General features: G+C 41.0%; 1 protein-coding gene across 1 annotated transcript; it reads left to right on the top strand.

The window, feature by feature from the left end:
• Window positions 1-3,963: 3,963 nt before the first annotated feature.
• On the top strand, window positions 3,964-10,075 carry slc6a4b (solute carrier family 6 member 4b). Its single transcript, XM_086205297.1, has 13 exons — window positions 3,964-4,189; window positions 4,814-4,948; window positions 5,112-5,331; window positions 5,483-5,621; window positions 5,769-5,903; window positions 6,930-7,033; window positions 7,917-8,044; window positions 8,127-8,239; window positions 8,361-8,492; window positions 8,632-8,731; window positions 8,867-8,967; window positions 9,440-9,607; window positions 9,699-10,075. Exons 1-13 carry the CDS (start codon window positions 3,964-3,966, stop codon window positions 9,777-9,779), a joined length of 1,782 nt encoding a protein of 593 aa, XP_086061423.1. The 3' UTR covers window positions 9,780-10,075.
• Window positions 10,076-16,832: the final 6,757 nt, after the last annotated feature.

Below are 16,832 nucleotides of genomic sequence, written 5' to 3'. Positions count from 1 at the left end.
TCTATCTATCTATCTGTCTATCTGTCTATCTATCTATCTATCTATCTATCTATCTATCTATCTATCTATCTATCTATCTATCTGTCTGTCTGTCTGTCTGTCTGTCTGTCTGTCTGTCTGTCTATCTATCTATCTATCTATCTATCTATCTATCTGTCTATCTGTCTATCTATCTATCTATCTATCTATCTATCTATCTATCTATCTATCTATCTATCTATCTATCTATCTATCTATCTATCTGTCTGTCTGTTTGTCTATCTGTCTGTCTGTCTGTCTGTCTGTCTGTCTATCTATCTATCTATCTATCTGTCTGTCTGTCTATCTATCTATCTATTTATCTATTTATCTATCTATCTGTCTGTCTGTCTGTCTGTTTGTCTGTCTATCTATCTATCTATCTATCTATCTATCTATCTATCTATCTATCTATCTATCTATCTATCTGTCTGTCTGTCTGTCTATCTATCTATCTATCTATCTATCTATCTATCTATCTGTCTATCTATCTATCTATCTATCTATTTATCTATCTGTCTGTCTGTATGTCTGTCTATCTGTCTATCTATCTATCTGTCTGTCTGTCTGTCTGTCTGCCTGTCTATCTATCTATCTATCTATCTATCTATCTGTCTATCTATCTATCTGTCTGTCTGTCTGTCTGTCTATCTATCTATCTATCTATCTATCTGTCTGTCTGTCTGTCTGTCTATCTATCTATCTATCTATCTATCTGTCTATCTATCTATCTATCTATTTATCTATCTGTCTGTCTGTATGTATGTCTGTCTATCTGTCTATCTATCTATCTATCTGTCTGTCTGTCTGTCTGTCTGTCTGCCTGTCTATCTATCTATCTATCTATCTGTCTGTCTGTCTATCTGTCTATCTATCTATCTGTCTGTCTGTCTGTCTGTCTGCCTGTCTATCTATCTATCTATCTATCTATCTATCTATCTATCTATCTGTCTATCTATCTATCTGTCTGTCTGTCTGTCTGCCTGTCTATCTATCTATCTATCTATCTATCTATCTATCTATCTATCTGTCTGTCTGTCTATCTGTCTATCTATCTATCTGTCTGTCTGTCTGTCTGCCTGTCTATCTATCTATCTATCTATCTATCTATCTATCTATCTATCTATCTATCTATCTGTCTGTCTGTCTATCTCTTGATGATCGTGGTCATTTCCCATCAGTGGTCTTGACGATAAACTTAAAAATCTTTATTTGGCCGTTCTGCAAGACACGACCTGTTTTATTGAAACAGGATGAAACTGTATGTGCCAGATGGATCAACAATAATCAGTCTGAGAGCTGAATGATTGACGGTTACATAAACCCGCCCCCGGGTCTTTCAAACTGTCCGAACTTCTCAGAAACATGTGCCCTCCTTCTACTTTTACAGCTAGTGGCCGAAAAAAAATGAATAGTACCAGTTGAAAAATACCTGCAGTTTGTGTGAACTTGTGAACGAAGGATTATGTATTCTTCATTTTTTGAAAGGCGCACGCTAGACCGTGACCCAGATGAACGCCTCCGTAGGAATGTCTGCAGTCACGTGTGAATCTGCGTAGTTCTTCATCATCGCATCACAGGAAACGTTTACTCATCAGTTCCTTAATAACAGTAAATACGGTTACGTTCAAATCTCTCAATAAGTTTGTTAGAAATAGATTTTTATTCTTATTTCAATTGGGCCCAACTCTGTGCAAGACACAAAGTAAAAATAGTAAAACAATTCCGTGATCAAAACGTGCCTTACACACAAGTATATCCCTTACATATCTACCTTAAGGGGTAGTTTTTGATTTATCTGAATCATGAAAATACCTGGAAGGTGACAACAGGAACCACAGTCATGGTTCCTCCAAAGTGAGATTTGTACCAGAGCTGCAGGACGCCGCTGAGAAGGTGAGAACTTGTAGAGTGTGAGAAGTTGTTGCTGTTGTTTTTGGGTTTTTTTTAAAAATTTAAATAAACTACAGATTTTTCCAATTTTTGTATATTTTTTTGTGTGCCATGATTGTAATTTTAAGGTCAACTCTAACATTAAATGAAGACCAACACATGGCTAAACGAAAGACGCAGTCATCGTTGAAGCGTGCAGTACAGATCCGTTGTGATACACAAATTAGCATTATCAACCAAAGTCGGTGTGCTTGCATGCTACTGTAAGAGAGTCAATAATAAACAGAAGAAAGCTTTGCAAACAACAAACATTTGCAGGATTCCCAGTCAAAAGTCGGCAGAAAAATCACAGAAATCAGAAAACAATCAGCACCCGATTCTTCGCCAGCTTCTGACGACAGGGCGCGTGACGACAGGCCAGACAGTTTGGCTTCTGAGTGACAATTTCATGATGCCACTGGAAGTCTGGGGCCTTATCTCTGTGGCATATCCATTTCCCAAACTAACTTCATTTGATGCACTCTCTCTGCTCACTCAGCTGCGTGACTGCAGCTCTCTCAATATCCAGTTAGCGGCCTTTTCAAACAGCTCGGCGCTAAAAGCGGTGGATTTGATTAGAAAGTTATTTTATAAGGTTTTTTTAATGAGCTGCTGTGATTCTGTTCTGCTGTCTTCACCAAACTGTGTTATCATAGAAGCAGGAAGCCAAGATGCTGCGAGGTGTTATTTATAGCTGTCCATCAAACTTCTGACTGACCGGCAGCTTGCTGGTCTTTGGCCCACCTGCTTGGACTCCACTTTACTCCAGATTCCAACTTCAAATGGGAGCCATTTTGACAGGTGATAACGTCGTAAACTCAGGTGTCATTCATAAAACCGATAACGGCTCAATACCATTTTGTGTTTACTGTTTTTGCAGGCCAACATCACCACAGCTAAAAGCAGAAATATCATATTTGATTTCAATCATTATCCAAATCAATCTCTGCTCTCCGCTGCTTTTCATGTGATCATATCTGGGTTGTAATCTAGCCGCTTCTAGGATACACAAATGCTTCAAAATTCTTCTAGCATTTGATGTCGTAACTTATTTCGTCTTACTTTTTTCCCCCCCAGGCGTTTAACTAAACCTAATTCAAAAATCCTTCGACAAACTCTCCTACCGAGTTTTACCACTCATTTCTTGCAACGACGGATCAAAATGGCCGCAGTGAAAAAAGACCCTTCAGCTCCCAAATACACCTTGTCGAGAGGTTGTTTTCTTAACTTTTATTTTTGGGGTCAAGAATGAACCTGACCCTTGAACACGGAGGTTAGCACGCCTGAGAATAAAATTAAATGAAATACTGAATCTTACTTTAATACCAAACACAAGGGTTTTGTCCTTCTGATACAGTTTGTATCATCAAGCCCTCACAAAGGTTGTTACTAACCTTGGGTATTCTCAAGGGGGTCTCATTAGGAACAGCTGTGTGGTATGAATTGTAACATTATTGTTCTCTTTTTTCATCTGTTTCATTTGTCATAGTTTGATTTTAATTTATTTATTTTTTTGGGGTTTAAAAAGTTTTAATCTGATCATTGTTTTTACATCTGCACGATAAAAAAAAACTAAATTTTTTTTAAAGTACCTTTTTTTAAAAAAATGTAAACACAACCATATCAGTTTATCACATCAGTTTGTGTGTGCGAAATAAACTAATGGAACATTCAATTGCCCCCTTTTTTCTGGTCGTTTTTGTTTAATTTGAGTAAAAGATAAGAGAATGAGTTGCTGAAATGACATCCACCTGACGAAACTACAAATCCACCAAGTCGGTGTCCATGTTACCGACCGTCCGCTAAAGAATTGATTCCAGTCTTTAATTCTCACTTTAATCTGTAACAGAGTTAAAAGCTGCAGGAACCGGAGGAGCTCTCGGGTTTCTTCCTCACTAACAGGTACCCCCCAGTGTCCGCCTGCCAACTCCTCCCCCTCGGCCCTGTCATCATTATAGGAGAAGCATCCTCCCCTCCTGGAGCTGGTCCCTCTGACTGACTTTCCACAGTCCGATGCCCCGACAGGACTCAGCGGTCATGGCCGGCAGTCTGACCCACCACGGCTCTCCTAACCCCGGCTACAGCTCCAACAGCGCGGTGCCTGTCCCGGTCATCACCCAGACGGACTCCAGAGACAAATGGAGCAAAAAGATGGACTTTCTTCTGTCTGTCATTGGCTTTGCTGTGGACCTGGGAAATGTTTGGAGGTTTCCCTACATTTGTTATCAGAACGGTGGCGGTAAGGTTTCTGTCTTCCTGTGGGTTCGTTTAAGGCCCCTGAACATGACAACTCATGCAATTTGACAACTTCCATTCGGGAGCACTCTGCTAAACATTCATTTTAGAAGTCTTCAGAGGAATAATTGAGTTGAATGTGTGTTTTAAGTGAAACGGAAAATAAAGGCAGGCTGCACTCTCTGTCCATGGTGCTGGAGTGCGCGTCGGTCACTAGAACACCTTTAAAAAAACAAAACAAAACGAAACAAAACCTTCACACTTTCTCAATGAAACTAGATAACGTATCGAAATCAGCAATCAAATTTTAAAAAAAAGTGTGTTTCTTTTTTAATATTTTTACGAGCTGTTGATTTTCTGTACACCTGTTGCATGCAAAAGTCGTTTTTAAAAAAAGCACTGCAGCAGGATTTTTTTTTAAAAAAAGAGAAGCAAATAGGATATTTAAAGACATAAAGAAAGAGTTAATTTTGTTTTTAGGACTTTATAAGCAAAATGTAGGCTTTGGGTAAATCTAACGCTGTCAACTGACGCCTGTGATAAGTGGTGTTTTCTCTCATGTTGGCAGAGGGACGCCTTCATGAAAACGCTCCATGTAGCACGTAGCCTCATGCATGTGTGTTTTCAGGGGCTTTTCTAATTCCTTATATCTTGATGGCCATCTTTGGTGGAGTGCCGCTCTTCTACATGGAGCTGGCGCTGGGGCAGTTCCACAGAACCGGGGCCATATCCATATGGAAACACATCTGTCCCATTTTCAAAGGTACAGCACACACACACACACACACACACACACACACACACACACACACACACACACACACACACTGCGTTCCACTTAAATTTAGATTTAACACCTGTTGTGATGAAGTGATTCCCTCCGTGTGACTGACCTGACCTGTTAAGAGAGTGCTGATCTATGTCAGGTATAGGATACGCCATCTGCATCATCGCCCTCTACGTCTCTTTCTACTACAACACCATCATCGCCTGGGCCCTTTTCTACTTCTACTCCTCCTTCTCCACCATCTTACCGTGGACAAACTGTGACAACGTGTGGAATACCCCCGACTGCACCAATTACTTTGGCAAGGACAACGTCACTTGGACCAATTCCTCCAGATCTCCGGCAGAGGAATTTTACACGTAAGTGCATGTAAGTGTGAGTTACAGAGGCCACATATATAAATAGCTTTACAGTCATACACTGTACAAATATAGTCTGCTGGTGAGCTGGAACAAGGACTGTTTTCTTTTATGTCGGACGTGTGACGGCTGATGTGGTCGGTCCTAACAGGAGGAATGTTCTGGAGATCCACAAGTCATCAGGGCTGAGGAACGTCGGGGGTGTTCGCTGGCAGCTGATGCTCTGCCTTTTCCTTATTTTCACCATAGTTTACTTCAGCCTCTGGAAGGGGGTGAAGACTTCAGGGAAGGTAACACGTTGCTGTTGCTTCATCAGAAGAGTTTCCTGAAAAAGAACCAAAAGATGACGTTGAATCATCTTCATTTTTTTTTTTGTAATCATCCAGCGGCTCCTTTCTTTACATCACTTCCTGTTTTATACCGTCCTTCTGCACCAGGTAGTATGGGTGACCGCCACTCTGCCCTACATTGTGCTTTTCATCCTGTTAATCCGTGGAGCCACTCTGCCAGGAGCCTGGAGAGGAGTGGTGTTCTACCTCAACCCTCAGTGGGAGAAGCTGCTGGAGACCAACGTGAGTTGATTTGTCAGCATATTAAAAAAAAAGAAGAAAAAAAAAAGAATCATCTCTTTCAAAAGCACAATGTTTGTTCCTTTTGTTTTGGTGAAAGTTCAATTAAAATAAAGACAGAATTTTCCTCGGCTTGTTAAGACACTAAAAGTGCAAATCTCTCCTACAATATTAAGATAGAAGACATAAGACTGAGGCAAGCTTGGTCCATTTAAAAGTTAGTCAATCCTCCCTTTTTCATTCTAAAACATTTTATTTCCTCGCATCAGGTCCGTGTCATTACCACCAGCTTTGATGTGGACAAGCTTTTATTCTGCTGCCACTTCTCAGTAATGATTCCCCATTTTACAAATCACAAAATTATGGCTTATATGGAAGAATAAAATGTTCCGTTTCTTTGTGTGTAAAGGACTTCAAATTTAAAAAAGGATCCGAAGACTTCGATCAGAGCTTCTCTGCAGCCAACGGTTAGGAGTTGTCATGAAAAAGGCGTCTGGGTGGAGTGTTTTATATAAATCTTTGTATCTGCCCTCAAATGTTTCCTTCCTCATCTGATGTATGCCGTCTCTGGAGAGTCTGCCTGTGGGTTTTATTTATATCTGAAACCTCGTTTTTCCCTTGCTTGTTTACTGAACATGTGTGAGTGCTTTAGTTGGAGGGGAATATGGATGAGATGAAATGAGATGCATAAATAAGCTACAGAGCAGGATAATAAGATGCATAATTGGTTTAGATTTTCTGCCCATTAACAAAGGCCTCCCTTTCTGTCTCACTCACCAATACCCAACGCTGTCCTCTCCTTTTTAAAGCCGAGCACGTGCTCCTCTTCAGATCTCCCTGCGTACAGCTGTGCTGACACTATATGGCTGACACAACATCTCTCAGCCTGACAAACACAAATGAGGACAAGATTTTAGGACGCTGTAACTTTTTCCCACTGGGAGGTGTTTGAAATTACTGAAAAGAAACACTCAGAGAAGTTCTTTACCTGAAGCTGGTAACCGTTGGTTTCCATCTCTGTCTATCTAGGTGTGGGTGGATGCTGCCGCTCAGATCTTCTTCTCTCTGGGTCCTGGTTTTGGGGTCCTCCTGGCTCTCTCCAGCTATAACCCTTTCACTAACAACTGCTATCGGTAAGAACCGAGCCTTGCAAACCTGAGTCAGGGGGGGCCTGCAAGTTGGTGGAGGCGGCATGTTGAGGCTTTTTAATAATAATAATAACAATAATAATAATACTAATAATAATAAATTTTATTTACCAGACACCCAAGGAAACGTTCCAGAACGATTAAACCATTTTACACAAGAAAAAACATTAACGACATGACGTAGACACATATAAACGTACACGTGTGTGTGTGTGTGTGTGTGTGTGTGGGGGGGGGGGGTTAATGATTACCCTGCAGCAGACGAAACAGCGCCATATCAGAGTTGGCAAATACCACACGGTAAGTAAACAACGCGCCTGGATGTAAACAGAAGAAGGAATTAAAATGTCCTCCCTTCCAGTGTGACTAATGATGTATGTGGCTGATGTGTGTGTGTGTGTGTGTGTGTGTGTGTGTGTGTGTGTGTGTGTGTGTTTGAGTAAACTGTAGTAAACAGTTTGCCTGTCACCTCACAGCAAGAAGGTTCCAGGTTCGAGTCCTGGCTCCATCACGGGATCTTTCTGTGTGGAGTCTCCATGTTCTCCCTGTTCCTGTGTGGGTTCTCTCTGGTACTCCAGCTTCCTCCCACAGTCCAAAGACATCAAGAGGGGACGAGGCTGATTGATACTCTAAATTGACCGTAGGTGTGACTGTGAGTGTGAATGGTTGTCTGTCTCTATGTGTTGGTCCTGTGATGGACTGGTGACCCGTCCAGGGTGAACCCCACCTCTCTCCAGAAGGCAGCTGGGATGGGCTCCAGCCCCCCCCCCCCCGACCCTTAACAGGATAAGCAGTAGAAAAGTAGAAAATGGATGGATGATTGTTATCTGTGTTTCCTTGTGGAAATGTTCCTTTTCTCCATGTCAAGCGACGCCATTGTGACCAGTCTGGTGAACTGTCTGACCAGCATCGTGTCAGGGTTCGTCATCTTCACCGTTCTGGGCTACATGGCAGAGATGAGGAAGGTGAAGGTTGAGGATGTAGCCCGAGACAAAGGTCAGCGCTTCTACCTCATGAAAGAGTAAAACTACATAAAAAAACAAATATAATAATATATTCAGTTTTTTCATGCTTCCAGGACCGAGTTTACTCTTCATCACATACCCAGAAGCCATTGCAAACATGATGGGTTCAACCTTCTTCGCCATCATATTCTTTGTGATGATGATCACTCTGGGACTGGACAGCACGGTACAAACAGAAACTGGTCACATGATCAAAAGAAACTCATTAGAGCCACCAGCAGCTATGATCTACTGCTGAAACACATTTTGAAGTGGTACAATTACAGTGGCTTCTGTGTGTGCTTCAGTTTGGGGGGCTGGAAGCCATCATCACCGCCGTCTTGGATGAATACCCAGATCATTTCTCCCACAGACGGGAACTTTTTGTTCTGTGCTTGGTAGTCGTCTGCTTCTTGGGCTCTCTAAGCACCCTCACAAATGTAAGTTGTTGTTGTTGTTTTTTTTATTTGAAATTCCTGACTACGTAAACGAATAGAAGAATTGTTGAAATGAGGATCTCCCAGTTAGAAGGTCTGCAGCTCTCACAGGGTAAACAGAGTGATGATGGGTGATTGACAGGGTGGTGCCTACGTGGTGAAGTTGCTGGAGGAGTTTGGGGTTGGATGCTCCATCATCGCTGTTGGTTTCCTCGAGGCCATCGCTGTTTCCTGGTTCTACGGTAAATGTTTTTTCATCGGCTGGTATCCAGTTAACTGATAGCGTAAATTTGAGACAATGAATATCTGGTTTCTCTTTTTGGGAAAAATACATCGATATGTGTGATTGTGTCTCGTGTTTGTTGTGATGCCTTCAGGTATCAATAGATTTAGCAGTGATGTTCAAGCCATGCTGGGAAAAGCTCCAGGACTATTCTGGAAGGTGTGCTGGGTCGCCATCAGTCCAGCATTTCTGGCGGTAAGAGATAAAAATTCTACAAGTAGATCTAACATTTATGTTTTATTGTACAAAACCCTATTTTTCCCCTATTGATTCAGTGGGAATATATTAACATGTTGTCCATTAAAAAGGTTTAAGATACATTAAAGTCATCTGGAGATCAATGGGCAGCAGAGGCCTGAGACATGAGTGAAAACTGTAAGCGTGAGATCAAACTGCAGCAGAGCTCACTGAGGGCTCCTAAAACCTCCACTGAAGATTAAACCTCCTTCTGCATGAACTCTCTTATCCAAACATTTATATTGCAACACATTCTGCTAAATGTCAGTTTGCCTCCTCGTCTCTCATTTGCATTCATCTCTCTAGTCACCTTCCCGCTGACATTTCTACGCAATACCAGGTTCTTTCATATACTTCTTTGTACTGTATGAAGGTGAGACCGATATATCACCTGTCTATTTATGTTTGATTACGATGTGTACCTCTTCAGTACATCATCGTCAGCTCCCTGCTCAAGGTGCCGCCCCTCACGCTGTTTGACTATAAGTACCCAGACTGGAGCATCACTGTGGGATACATCATCGGCTTCTCCTCCTTCATGTGGATCCCCATCTACATGGTCTACAAGCTGGTGTGGACTCCCGGATCCCTCAAACAGGTCAGGGGATGGAAGAGCTCTGTGTTTTGGGCTGAAAACATCTTTACATTGTTTCCTTTACGCTAACATCCTCCCCTCTTGTCTCCCACAGAGGTTGGCCGTGTGTCTGAGACCAGAGAGGACCCTTCCAGACATCCACGCTGATAATCTCAACATGGCCACTGTCCCATAGCGAGAGAGAGAGAGAGAGAGAGAGAGAGAGAGAGAGAGAGACCTCCACACATGACACACGCGTTTTGTTCTCTGCTTGTAGTTTATCAAAGTTCTTAAATGATTGGTGACATCATGACTGTTACCAGCAGCCACGTTGACTATTCACCCCAAATGTTTGTCTGTAAAGATGGGAAATGTTACTTAATGTTAAGAGGAACAGAAATAGCAATAACCACACCTTAGGTGCAGATCTACCTGCATCACATGCCAACGTTGTGGGAAATACACATACTGGCCATCCTCCTTATAGCTAAACAAGAGAATAGATGCCTTTCTGTCCTCTGTGTGTGCATTAGGCAGCTGAGACCCACCAAGAAATGCAGATGCTAGTTAACTTAGCGCAAAGAATGGCAGTGGATGGGAAGTGTTAGCATATATTTGTCTCGCCTGCTCAGCTTCCAAAAGGAAGCTGTATATTCTGGATCAAACAGGTCAGGTTCCAGGTTTCTGGTGCGTCCAACAGTAATCATCCTCATCCTCTTCAACAAATGTGGGGTTTTGCTGGCTGAGGTTACAATGTGGCTGTTCAGTCGCCAGCGATGTGTCTCATGATATGCACATTATAAGAAAAGATCATTTTAGATAAAAGTGTACTTCCCTATCAATTTTAGGAGGGAAGTATGCTCTCATTTCCCATCCACTACAATTCATTGTGCTAAGCTAGCTAGCGGTCGGTCAGCTCATGTGGGTCTCAGCTCCCTGTCCACCTGTCTGTTTGACTTTGGGTAGTAAATGAGCGTATTTTCCAAAACATTAGCATGTGTCTTTAAACTCAATGTGTCCACCCTTGATCTGCTGTATTTACATCACAAGAATAATATGCCAAGGAATATGATAACATATATCTCTATGTATCATTCAGCACGTTCTTTCCATTGCATGAGGTCATTTTCTCATGTTCATTTTCAGCTCTGTATTTTCAGAACGTTGTGAGCGTTGCATGAAATCAGCTCTGCATGTCCAACTGAGGAAACAACAGCATTTTAATTGCAGCAACAAATCTTTATTTTTGCCACAATAATATTACGGGGGTGTGATAATGTGGATGGAAAAACCCATGGCCAGCACACTGTACAGTACGTCAGCTTACTATTGCCAGCTCTGCTATATTTATTCTTTTTTTTTGTGACAGTTTCAAGATATGTTGTGTATGGTTTGTATTGAGCTTTTTTATTTAACTCTTTGAAGAAAATGATTAGCAATGGTACCAAACCTAAAGCAGCTTAACAGTTACCTCCTCATTTTTGTCGATGCTGTTTTTTTTATTCATAGAAACATCTGTAATTATATCAGATTTTACGCCAGCTGCTATACTTTTAAAATCTTCTCCCCACAAGTGTTTGCAGTGAAGATGAATGAGGCGCGGATTTTGAAAGATTATGTTTTAAAATTCCTGTTGTTTTCTGTATTTCCTTGCTAAGGCGACGAGGCTGTAAACCGACATGAGACGTTACTTTCCAAGGCACTGAAATAGACGTTGTGGAACTAGATTCTTTAAATGCATTTAAAGGAACGTGGATCTTTGTTTGATTCACTTAACTCCAGATAGCCTGTTCTGCCTTAATCTGCCTAAATATTACACTACATGTACACAATGTGTAAAGCTTGTATTGATATTGTGCCTCTCCAATGTTTTCACTCTCTATTTGAAGACTGTTCAAACATTTTTGCAGATATACAGTGTCCTAGATGTACGTGTTAATATATCTTAAAGTGCTTTACATCTTCTTTTTATTCAGAGGTCAAAATGATGAGCAAGGTGATGGTTGCTGTGTGAATACTCCACTTCTACCTGGTGTCTCGACTCGTAGGATGTAAAATGACTAGAGTATCAATAACATATTCCATCTATGTGCTGTTTTTCACTCCATCAGTATAAAACCAGCAAATGAATAAAACATGCCACAGTGTTTTAATTATTGAGATTCCACTAGTCCTTTTAAAAGAGATTTCCTGAATTATAAACGCGCGGAACACGTGAGAGGCTTGTTCTCCACATTGTGATCATCCTGTTTTTATAACAGCTGATGGCTGTTGTTGCTCACCTCTGTTAGATATTCCAATTAACAAGCTAATTTGCAACATCCAGAATCCATCAGCGTACAGGGCAGTAGCATTTACCTTCAGATTCTCCCCTGATATACACACACACACACACACACACACACACACACACACACACACACACTCTCCCATCAACAGTCCCCTTGAAATATTTACTTATTCAACTGGGTTTTATTCCTGAGTGAACCCGGCCCGTCACTTCAAGGACGGCAGGTATGAACGTATACGAGAGTATAAAGTGCTTCGGAACATGAGATTCCCATTAGGCTGCTGGGTGATGGACGTGCAGATCAAAGGCCTTTTTGTGTCAGTGACTGCTATTGAAGTAGACAACACAACAAGCACAGCAGACATAAAAGAGACACTGGTAAATAGACGGTTCCTCCTCTGACACCAACAGCTCAACCAGGAGTGTATCAACCCCAATCTACGTAGACGCCGTGTACCGGGTGCACCCATCAATCCTGACAAACCGGAATTCGTAACAGGAAAATGCAAAGGATAAACAAGTTTTTCACTGATGATATAAGAAAAGGAGACTTCAGTGAGAGAGTTTTGATCAGTCAGACAGATGTGACTGTCTGACATCCATGTGACACCGAACAGTGAGTGTACGGATCAAACTGTTTGTTGTTATCTTATTCACAGTTGAGAGTTCACACGATTTTGCCATGTATAAATTCTATCCTATCTCTATGTATCAGGCAGTTCTGGTTGAGCTGTAAATCAGTGAATCGACTCATTTATAGCAAGACAGGATGTTTGTATAATTTCACAGTTTACATCAAATTATTGATTTATGTGCCGTATAATTTGCTGGACAAATCAGACAAACATATCCAGATAGATAATCCATAAACGGCCTAAGTCAAAGTAATAACTTTTAATCTATGAGATCATGATAGATTTTTATATAGTGATGCAGTAAAAAGTATTTTGTCCACACGCCCGCAGCCGTGGAACACCTGGAATACTCTCGACGATTTATACCTCATGAATTCAGCTTTATCACTTGCAACATTTTGAAAAAAATGCATTGTTTTTAACGGTTTCAAAATGATCATGAAATCATGTTTTGCTACACCAAACATGGACGGCAACTCCAGCACGTCTGACTACCTTTAATCATTTAAATCATCTTTAAACTGACACATCACCCCGAAATGTGATTTGACTTTCAAGTACTTACGAATAGTTGTTTTACCCTCGGGAAAATATTTCCCCTCAAGCATCACTTCTTCGCCCCAGAACGCAGAAAGAGCCAGTCACGCACATTAATGTGCCTGTCAAGCACAGTCACTCGTATTTGTGACAAATAAAAACTACAAAAAATGACCAGAGCTGATATGGCTGGAGTTGTTCTTTTTTTTTCTTTTTTTTTTTTGTTCTGTCCAAATTTAAGTGAATATTTCAGTTGTGTTGTCAATAAAGCGAAGAGAACCAGTCGTCTGAGTGATTTGATGTAAAATGACACATCACAAAGTTGCGGTGTGATTACGTGACGCTCCGGGATCTGCTGTCACGACCGCGTTCAAGCTCACCGGTTTAACAGAACCACCTCATTACTCAAAAGCGAGTGTGTTTTCTTACAAAGCTAATGAGGCTATCAGTGTCCAGTCGTGCTTTCATGTAACATTCAGCTGCAAAGCCTTCAGATATCCAATTAAAACAGGATATTTGACGCTGTGCTGTTATTAAACATGTCTTGTTGTGATTATACATATTTTTCATCCGGGAAGCTTCCAGTTTTAATTTAACCAATGTGAGTGACATTTCGTGTTGCTCATTAAGCTGATTTGGTCAGAAATGAAGCGCTACAAGTGCTGGTGATGGTGTGCACACACAAGTTCTATAGAGGATGAAGGTAAAGGCCATATACATCATTCATGCAGAGTAATTATATAAGGATATAACCCCAAGGAGCTTGACCTTTCTAGCTATTCTTCATTGCTCTTTGACATTTCAGAAACGAGAAATGTGATGGAGGCCTCGCTCTCGTTTGATGGTTACCAGTAAGAAACCAGATTTTATCCCCGTAGTAGAACCACAGCCAACCTACAGTAGGGCCAAGATTAATGCTACTGATCGGGCTTGTGTCAGCCCAGCCATAACTTAGTTGCCGTGAGAAGGAACTGAATAATAAATATATTGCTTGAATAAAAATGTGAACGCATTTTTTTCCAGAACCAAAAAAGCATATATGATATGTACATATATTTTGGGAATTTTACTACAAAATCCAAATCCTTGATCCTCAAAAAAAGACTTGAATAATTATTTGCTTATGAAAAAAATACCTTTTTTGTTGATTCGCTAAGAGTGGTGTTTACCAGGAGTGTATACTTTGAACATACTGAAAGATAATAAAGAAATACATTTTTTTTCCAATAAAATAAAAGTGCTTAAACATTACTTTTTTTAATGGACATTTAAAGTGCCTCCAGTTGCCAACAGGCTTTCACTGAATGAGATGAAGAAAAAAATATTAGATAAGTCAGATTTTGCAGACTTTACTTACAAGACTTTTAAAGTGTTGTTGTTGCTGTTGTCGCCCCCCCCCCCCCTTCTTCTGGTACATTACTGGAGGTATAAAAAAATAGGTAAAATATGCTGATATTGATAATAATGATAAATGACAAATATCTTAGCAGATATCAGCTAATCACTGATACCTACTTCTGACCGTTACTTTTCAGCAATCATTTCATTTGTTTTTTTTTGTGTGTGTGTGAAATAAATCTGCAATTTTTTCAACAAGCTTACTTGTACCCAAAATTCAATTAAAAAATCCGTTGGTTTTAATTCGGGGAACAACGCTAACCTGGACTTCAAAAATACGTCATGAGCGTGGCACTCAAAAACCGTCGGCTATAGGACCCTGATTCGGCAGCGGAAGGACTACCCTCCTCTCATCCTCCTCCTCCTCCTCCTCCTCCTCCTCCTCCTCCTCCGCCGCTACGATGCTTCATCTGTCGCCTCAGACGCTAATAATGGGGTTTATTGTGTCAGTTAGCGGGCAGACCGAGGACTCCCACCTGGGGGAGAGGGCGTACGAGGTCCTGCAGAAGCAGAATCTGGGTGAGTGAGCAAGAGGAGAGTTAAACTCGTCACCACAGTGAATGATTAGTGTGTGTGTGTGTGTGTGTGTGTGTGTGTGTGTGTGTTTGTTGTTGTTGTTGTTGTTGTTGTTTTTATCTGTGCAGTCACTCTGGGGAGTGTCCTGGGCGTCCTGCTGCTGATCATGATCATCATGGCAGTGTGTGTCTACAAACCTCTGCCCCGGCGGTGACGGTGTCCTGGTGGAGACAAAGAACCAGACACAAGCCTCCATCTCCCGCTAGAGAGACTTCTGTGCCCCGGGTCACCGTAACCACCCCCCTCAGCGTGTTTGGGCGGCTCCGGATGTTTGCACACTCACTGTCTAGTTTATCAGTTTCTGCTTGATAAAACGGGTGAATGCAATAATTGCCTGCAATAGCAAGCATTCACTTATTATTTATACATCTGATTGGATTCTGAGCTCTCGTCATATCTGCGTCACTTGCTGTCCATATTTGTCATGTTTTTGTAGACTGCATCAAAAAAGACAATTTTATCTTTGTGTGTGTGTGTGTGTGTGTCAGCACTGCCACTGTTGTGTGACTTTTAGACATGCAGGTTGAAATTAACTCATAGTTATGTGACGCATCATCTCTCGTAAATCCAGCCTCTCTTTTTTTGTACACAGCCCCAGGGACAATAAACACAACTGCTGCATTTTGTAGATAATACTTAAAAATAATGTGTGGCATAATATCGGGAAGCCTGAGTCCAAAGCCTTCAAATGATCATACACACCTGCTCTTGGAAGAGGGAATTCTACTGTCAGGGTGTATCTAGTGAACTGACAGGAGAGTGTTTGAGTGGCGCCACACACTTAAATGTTGCCCAGTCGTTACTTAATTTTACTGTGAATATCATGTAAACTACATGGGATTGCTGTGAATTTTTTTTTTTTTACTTTTGTTCTTCAATATCAATGGGAAATGCTGTCAGTTTATGTGGTGTTTTACTGCTGGATGTCTTGTTTCTGAATCAAGTGGCGAATGTTGAGTTCTGCAGCCACTCAGCTGACGACAGTTGAAACGCCTGCTGCATGTTCCAGTGTCGTGGGACCTTTTAGTTGGTGAAGGATGGGGGGCTCCTGATTGAGAGGATTAATATTTAAATTATTTAGATGTGTATTTGTATTTATATTAACAATACTTCTATGAACTGGATCAGGTATGAAGCTGCTGGGCTTGAGTTTGTTAGGTTTTTACTGTCAGCGTCTAGTTGAGTTGTTTTGATTGGAGAGATTGTCAACTTGGGAAATCTGAATACAAAAAAAATCTGCTCGGACCAAAAGCTGATTGATTTTTTTCCCTCTCCTGATCAAACTGTTGACACATTAGATTTTTTTTTAAATTTGAAGATCACATGACACTAGAAAGAAAGCAAGGATACAAACAGAGCTCAATTTGAGTCACTAACAGGCCTGAGTTTCTCTCACTAGCCAGACTGAGGGGACACATCGATTAATGCTGATTCTCACAAGCATTATATTGAATGAAATTAGATTATAAAAGTCAGGATGCTTAAATTACTACTGGGGAAATGTTGCTATACCCTAAGGAGCAAGGAGACATGCATTGTAAAAGTCTATTTAGACAAGACAATGCAATATCTTAGCCAATTATGGCGTATCCGGTACAATCCAGTAGTCAGGCAGTAAACTTTGATGATCTAATAAACCCAGATAGACTTTATGACCTGATGATCAGCAGCTATTTGACTACACAATCCTTACTTTAACCCAACAATGTAAACTCACTCTGTACAAACCAAATGCCTCATTACATGAAGGCAAGGGCACAAGGTTGCTTTTGTGTGTGCAAGCCGAGGTTTACAAGTCAAGCAAATGAACTAA

This window comes from Aulostomus chinensis, chromosome 6 (assembly GCF_037954235.1).
Source record: "Aulostomus chinensis isolate RoL2024-O1b breed Wild chromosome 6, RoL_Achi_v1.0, whole genome shotgun sequence".
Lineage (NCBI taxonomy): Eukaryota > Metazoa > Chordata > Actinopteri > Syngnathiformes > Aulostomidae > Aulostomus > Aulostomus chinensis.
The sequence above is the reverse complement of the archived record's forward strand: the minus strand, read 5'-3'. Positions and strand labels throughout refer to the sequence as shown.